The 7,249-nt window shown below is 44.4% G+C and overlaps 1 protein-coding gene across 3 annotated transcripts; it reads left to right on the top strand.

The window, feature by feature from the left end:
- The first annotated feature begins 1,518 nt into the window (after positions 1 to 1,518).
- RAMAC (RNA guanine-7 methyltransferase activating subunit) lies at positions 1,519 to 5,563 on the top strand. 3 transcript variants are annotated; one of them, XM_054272762.1, is made up of 4 exons: positions 1,524 to 1,563; positions 2,203 to 2,275; positions 2,855 to 3,029; positions 4,441 to 5,563. In XM_054272762.1, the coding sequence occupies exons 3-4, from the start codon at positions 2,863 to 2,865 to the stop codon at positions 4,628 to 4,630; spliced, it is 357 nt and encodes a 118-aa protein (XP_054128737.1). In that variant the 5' UTR covers positions 1,524 to 1,563; positions 2,203 to 2,275; positions 2,855 to 2,862; the 3' UTR covers positions 4,631 to 5,563. The 3 variants fall into 3 exon arrangements, with proteins under 3 accessions (XP_054128736.1, XP_054128737.1, XP_054128735.1); XM_054272761.1 differs by lacking the exon at positions 2,203 to 2,275 and having other exon boundaries at positions 1,519 to 1,563; XM_054272760.1 differs by lacking the exons at positions 1,524 to 1,563; positions 2,203 to 2,275 and having other exon boundaries at positions 2,845 to 3,029.
- The last annotated feature ends 1,686 nt before the right edge of the window (positions 5,564 to 7,249 follow it).

The following is a 7,249-nucleotide window of genomic DNA, read 5'->3' as shown; positions in this document are numbered from 1 at the left end:
TTAAGTTTGATCTTTTAATGAAAAATGTTACCCATGAAACAGCAGACCAGAGCATCAGAAATAAAGAAGTGTGTACATTTTATTAAGAATCATCTCCTTAACTTTATGCATGAAATCCTCTGTAGACACACCTGAAACTGCAATATCCAGTGATCAAAATGAAACATGTCTGGAGAAGAAATAAAATCCTACTTACCTCTGCCCATTTCAAAGAGGCAGTCAGTAGGAGAGGGATTATAAGGGAAAAACTCAAGTGAAAAGATATTATTTTTCAGTCTCAATGACAATTTGTTTGGCTTAGAACTAGCTGTCCAGGGTAAGGTGTTTGCATTATGCTATTTGGATCGAGGTCATCCTCTCCTGTTCTGCAAGTGACAATACAGCCCTGCTGTAGATCTCACAGGCGAGCAGATTGTAATTATTGCTGTTTATATCAAACAAAAGGCACTTATTCCTTCTAATGTTTTTGGAGAGTTGGTTACTGCTATTGTTGTTGCTGGGGTATTTTGTTTCAAGTGATCTACCTGATTATTAGTCTCTGTGCTTTGCTAGTGCCTGCGAGCAATAGAATCTCTAGCAGAGCTTGTAAAAAACCATTGCTTTCTGAAAGGGTCCATAAAAAACCCATTTCTTATACACAGCACAAGAGACCGTTTAGAAATCATTGGCTGAAGTGTTGTGGGAATTAGTCAGCACTGCAAAGACACGGGCACTGTGGGAACAAGGCAAACTGGGGACCAGGGACACCGACACCACTTCTGCTGCGGGCAGGTGTTGGTGCCCCCAGGCCAAACCTCACCCGCATTAAAGGTGACAGGACTGAAGTTCTGAGGCTCACACACAACTTCATCTGGATGAAGGCTGACAAGACTGACCGCCACCTGCAGCACTGGGTGAATGTGTTGCCGGTGCAGGCGCCAGCACAGAATTATTTTGGTTAACACCGAGTCATTTGCCTGCCAAAAAGCTTCACGTCATCTTACCTTCCTCACGTAGCAGTCAACACATCCCGAAGCTTTTTTATACCAGAAATACACTTAAATGGCATTATAGACTTAAATGGCATATTATATGTCTTCAATGTGAATATTTTTGGTAGGCACAGACGCCATGCTGACTTCACCTTTTTCATTTGCACCTTTCGGTGAAAACACAAACATTTCAGGTGTCACCTCCTTAAACCCGCGTGGCAGCGAAGGACAGCGCCACATAAACCACAATCAATCAATGCTGCTCCTGCCAACGTGCTTGGTGTGCAACCCTGACCGCAGGGAACCGCTGCTTCCTCACCTGCCCGCCATTCCCGCCCCGGTGTGTCCCGTCCAGCCCCGGTGTGTCCCGCCCCGGTGTCCCGTGTCCCGCCCCGGTGCCCCTTGTCCCGCCCCGGTGTGTCCCGTGTCCCGCCCCGGTGTGTCCCGTGTCCCGCCCCGGTGCCCCTTGTCCCGCCCCGGTGTGTCCCGTGTCCCGCCCCGGTGTGTCCCGTGTCCCGCCCCGGCGCGGGAAGCGGCGGGGCCCGGCCCGGAAGAGGCGGGATCGCGGCGCTGATCCGGCGGCTGAGGCGCGGTGAGGGGCGGCGGGGCTGATGCGGGGGAGGGAGGGAGGGAGGCTGTGAGGGAGGAGGGAGCGGGAGCGACCCCCGCGTTCCCCCTCAGCTCGGTCCGGCCCTCTGTGAGGGGACGGGGCTCCGGCGGAGCCGCCTCGGGGCAGCCAGCCCCCTCCGTCGCTCTCTGCTTGGCCTTGGGTGCAGGAGGGTGCCGGGAGTGCCCGGTAGGGCCCCCGCGGGATGAAGATGATATTAACGGGACAAACTGTTCTTTATGGAGGGGAGCACCTCCAGCTGCTCAGGGGAAGCTGGAGCGGCGGGTCCCCTCAGGGCAGTGCTACCCCCGCCGCCCTCAGGCTTGAGGAGCGAAGTTCCTTAGAGATAGCCCGTAATGAAAAACTAACGAGGTTAGCTGCTGGCGGAGGACAGGAGGATGAGTTATTCCTGCAGGAATACCTCCTACACTGCCTCAGGGAGCTGCGCGCTGCCACTGGCGGGGGAGGCTGCCCAGGCTCTGAGGCAGCAGCGGACACCGATGGCTGAGGCCGCTGCAGGGGAGTGGGGCCGCAGGAGCACCGCAGGATTCCCCGGGAACACCCCAGTGTCCCGAGACCCGGGCTGCGCTTGGGCATTGAGGGTGTTTATTTTGTGTATTTTAGTTCTCGGGGTCCTGCCAGCAAATCTTTGGGAGACAGCAGAAGAGCTTATTCTGGTAGTCCAGAGCCAGATAGTGTAAATGTTCTAAATTACGTGGGGCTCGTTAAAACAGTGGGCTTAGAGCCTTTCTGATTCACTGTTAAGACGAGATTTTGCTGATGGATAGTACCGGGTAACACCAACATGTAAATGGCAAATGCATATATACAAAAATAAAGGAACTAAGGCCTTAAACACAAATCCCATCAGACAGTCATATTATGAGGTAATTCATAATCTTCTTAGGTGCTGACCTTTCCCTGAATCAAGTTATTAGCACATAAATTACTGTGAATAAATCTGATTATTTTGCCTGTCTTGCTGGTTATGTGTATCTGTAGGCTTTGCATGGTACTCTACCTTAGCAAACTTTTGAAGTTGATTGTAGGAATTGCTGTCCTGTCAAAAGTCAGTGTCAGGAGTAGATGGAGAGCGTGTTCTGAAGTGCTTTTTTTATATGAGGCATCTATGCTGTCTTCCCACAACCCAACAGCTGTGTTAATCTGAGTGTAACTTTTCCTTGTCCTTCATTTCCAGTACATGGATTTTGGCTGTTATTACAATGAGAGTCTTCATACATTGCTAAAGATGCTTTTGTTGTGTTCATGTTCCAAGTTTCCAGAATGACCTCCTTGGCTGACATGCCCCCAAATTACGAGATGATGTTTGCCCATCGATTCACGTCGGATGATGAGGAATACCAAGAGTATCTAAAACGCCCTGCAGACCCCCCTCCTATAGTTGAAGAATGGAGAAACAGATCTGGTGGCAACCAGAGAAACAGAGATCGGTACTGGTTTTGCTTTTTAATGGTGGTCATTTCACAAGCACACTTAAATGATAATTGATTTCAGAAATATAGGAGTCTGTTCTAGAGTCTGTTTAAGAGGAAATATAGTCTTCTCTGAAAGGTAATGAGGTTTTACATTTTCTCCTGGCTGGCAAAGTTTTTGCATTGTATATAAAAGAACTAAATTATTTGCTTTTTAGTAAAGAATGAGCTGGAACCACTGAACCCATTGCCCTGGGTTTGTTATTGCTCAGCCAGAAACATTTTTCCAGAGGGGAAAGATGAGACTTCTGCAAAACTAAGCAGCCTGTCTTGTGTTGGATGATAACTGGCAGGAAGATGTGCAAAGGAACAAGCTGCTAGTGTGATTATCTGTTACTAGCTGTCCAGAAAGCATTTCATTTGTAAGCTAAATATTTGCTGTATTTTCAAGATTAGCCTGTAATTCTTTTATTCAGTAAAAGTGACTGTAAAATCAATCATCCAATCTGTCTGGCAAGTACATTGTTACCTGCCAAAGCAAAACACTTTGAATTATTTCTTCAAGATGTAATTGCAGCTTTTTACTGAATTTTGGACAGATTTTTGAGGGACTGAAAAACAACAATTACAGCATGTAGTACATATGGGAATACTAACATCAGCCTTTTATATAAAGTAGTTAAACTCAGTCCAGCCAACAACTGAAAAAACTCCTCAGCTAAATATCTAAATAGGATTTGTGCCTTATCTGAAGAAAAGGAGGACAATATTGTAACTTTTCCTCACCTTTGAAGCTTGTCATTAAATCAGATTAAAAACAGGTGATAGTTTAAGATGTTCTCAAAAACTTGGTGATTCTTTGAACTGATGAACTCTTACACCTACACTCTGGTCACAAAGTGAACTTTTTGCAAATGTTTGTCTGCACCACACCATTTGCAAACAAAATTAATATGAGGCAGCTCAAGCCTTGATAGGAATTGAGATAGGGCTGAAAAGACAAAATTGAGACTGAACAATGGCTAAGTACAACTGATAAAGAAGCAGTGTTTCAGCAGTTGTGTGTATTTGAGGGAATATTCAGATTCCAGGACTCAGTGCTGTTAGGTGGCTGTAACTGCACTGAAACCTGCTTTGCCAAAGCTTTCAGCCTTGAAGCTGCTGGATGGAACCTGGCTTTGATGCACTACAGATGTGCCTTGGGGTTGATTTTTAGATTTATGGTCTGTTTGAGTCTCTCTTAAAACTTCCAGCAGTTGAGTTTGTATATGTGTTTATATGAGTTTGTCATATATACATATAAATATTTGAGTGTATTAACAGTTACATGATAGTTTCATGAAAACTGCCAAATGTAGAGTTCATTATAATTCATTTTTTTAGCCTTGATATGATTTATGTCAGACTTTGATCTATCTTCTCATTGCAGGTTTCAAGATGGCAGATACTTCAGAGGGGACAGATACAACTGGCAAGGTGACTACAGATCTAATCAGAGGCCAGACAGAGGCTGGGGTAACAACTACCAGCAGCACAGACAAGGACAATCCTACTCCTCCCACTATGGACAGTATGGCTACAACTCCTACAACCCAGGGCCCCGCTACCATCCCTACTGAAATCCTTGTGGGTCCAAAGTCCAGTGATGCTATGTAACTAATTCAGTTAGATTTTAGTTTTCTTATTTTTTCCACTGTTTTATAGATAACTGAAGAATCAGTGTTACAGTGCAGTGCTGTTTTTCTGTAGTGTGAAATGGAAAAGGGAACTCCTTTTATGAATAGTAAAAGCATATTACATGGGGTTTGTTTAGACTCTAGATTTTAGATTAAATTTTTAACTCCTTTTGTCTGAATATGTGCACGTTTTTTCTTCCATCACTGAGATTTCTCTGTTCTATTTTAGAAACCAAAACAGGTGAGGGAAGGACAGGATAGCTGTGGTTTGTATGCAGCCTGGAGCAGTGGCATATTGCCTTAAGATAGCTCTTTTTGAAACTAACATGCCGTGTCTTTCTGTGGAGAGAATTTCTTAGTTTGGCTTCTGACAGTGAGAAGCTCAGTTTGGTTTGAATTTCAGATGCCTTAAAACTGAGAAGAGAGATCCTGTTACTGAAATATTTTATGGGGGCAGCATAGTGTCTGTTGACTCAATGGCTTCAATGCATTTGCAGTATTCCTCTTAAAATGTGGTCTAAAAGTTGGATAAAAAATAAGTAGTTAATATGTACCTTCTTGTAGCAGTTCAGTGATATATAAGTTTTACCTGAGAAATAATAACAACTTAGATTAATCTGTGTTATTTTCAAATAAATTCGGTGTGTGCAGAATAAATTTTGGAATTCCCATTTCTGTAAAGCTGCAAAACTTCAATGCTACTGTAGTTTGTATGAAACACTTTGTGCACGTCCTAGAAAAAAAGAACTATGATCAGTACTGGTCTGTACTTTTTTCTGTATGGGAAAATAGCATAAACAGTGCAGAGTGTTACTCAGTTCTTAGAATTTAAGATGTATGGGGTTTTTTAAGTATTCACACAATAAAATTATAGTTCACATGTAAGGATGTTTCTGAGTGTTTCTGAAACCTACTTTTGAGACATTCAGGACTGCACCTTTGTCTCCTCAGCCAAAAGCTGAACAAGGAGCTGGGCTGACAGCTTAGTGCTAACCCTGGGCATCTGTGGGCTTAAGTTAGAAGAATGGCCTACTCAGCTGCAATCAGAAGGATGAGACACATTGTGATTAATTAGAAGTCTGGAGTGTTAATCCACTATCCACATTTTGCTCTAATAGGGTCAGAGTTCCCTGTTTCCCCATTTACATGATCAGCTAATTTGTATCAAGGGAGCAGTGTGTGTCTTTGTACTTGACATTTTCTTCAGCTGCTGTGCAGAAACAGGGCCCCATCCCTGCTGACTGCTGTAAAAGTCATGGCATTATGTGATAAGGAGTGCAAATTAGTGCATCCTGATTTAAAGACAAAGTACAGAAGTCAAAAGCAGAGTCCCTCAGCTCATCAGATGCATTTAAGAGCTAAAGGGTGTGTTTGCACAGAAACAGTCACTGTAGCTTTTACATAGGTTGTGGTACACAAATGTCTTCACCTACCTGCTAAGTATTTGTTTTCTGCTTTTCATATAATGTTGTTAGCTCTGATACAGGACTTCATCTCCTGCTCCCTGAAGTATTTGCCTTGAATTCAGTTAGAAGTCTTTTCACAAGAGGTTTTTTCCTCTAAGGAGTTCTAGTGGATGAAATGCACTCCTTTGAACCCTCATTAATTTACAGAGGGAGATACAAGATCATGCAAAGTTCTTACATCTGCTCTGTGGAGAGCCTGCAAGTCAGTACCCTTGGTGAAATTCCCATTTAATTCAGAATCCTGTGCAAAGTGCCAAATAGCCCGGGCTCCCCCTCCCAGAAGGGAGTGCATCTCTTCCTGCAAAGAGCCTGGTACTGCCAGCTATGGCACGGAAGTCAGGCTGTGCCAGGATGTTCTTCTTCCACACCATCTGGAGAGGCAGCTCAGGTTGAAATGAAACCCAGCAGAAAGAACAGAGCTGCTTCATCTGCTGCCTTTCTCAAGCTCAAGAACTATTTTATTATTTTAATTATCTTTCAGCTAGTGAGTAAAGAGTCCTAGCAGGGTGTGGGTGGGAAGGAACCTCAAAGATCATTTAGTTTCAATCCCTGCCATATCTTCCCCTAGAGAGGTTGTTCCAAGTCCCATCCAACCTGGCCTTGAGCACTTCCAGGGATGCGGCATCCACAGTTTCTCTGGGCAATGTGTGCCAGTTTCTCACCACCCTTACAGGAAAGAATTTCTTCCCATTATCATCTAAAGCTGCCCTCTTTCAGTTTGAAGCCATTCCCCACTGTCCTGTCACACATGTCTTTGTTAAAGTCCCTCTCCAGCAGCCCCTGGAGGTACTCTAAATTCTCAGGAAGAAAAGAGCACCTCTTCTGAGGAGGGTGCTCTAAGGTCTCCCCAAATTCTTTTCCAGCTCTCTCCCTGTCCTCATGAATCCCACTTTGCTGTCTTGCAGCAAGGCATGCCAAAAAATGCCAGGGGCAAAGTATTCCAGAAAATGGCAAATCCAATCTCCAGCATTGTGGGTGAACTGTAGAAGCAGATAGATGAGGATGGTCTAGGTGGAAGTTATGAAATAGAATCACACATTTCCTGCTCTTGGCTCTCTTATTCTGAATTCCTTGACTGAGACCACGAAAGAGACAG

This window comes from Melozone crissalis, unplaced genomic scaffold (genome assembly GCF_028551555.1).
Source record: "Melozone crissalis strain CALT ecotype California unplaced genomic scaffold, PUWL_Pcris_2 ptg000014l_1, whole genome shotgun sequence".
In the NCBI taxonomy this organism is placed as follows: domain Eukaryota; kingdom Metazoa; phylum Chordata; class Aves; order Passeriformes; family Passerellidae; genus Melozone; species Melozone crissalis.
The sequence above is the reverse complement of the archived record's forward strand: the minus strand, read 5'-3'. Positions and strand labels throughout refer to the sequence as shown.

Excerpts from the sequence above, each read along its gene's own strand:
- RAMAC (XM_054272760.1), top strand. The coding sequence starts at position 2,845 with ATGTTCCAAGTTTCCAGAATGACCTCCTTGGCTGACATGCCCCCAAAT. Across the intron at positions 3,030-4,440 it reads AACCAGAGAAACAGAGATCG|GTTTCAAGATGGCAGATACT; the intron begins GTACTGGTTTTG and ends TTCTCATTGCAG.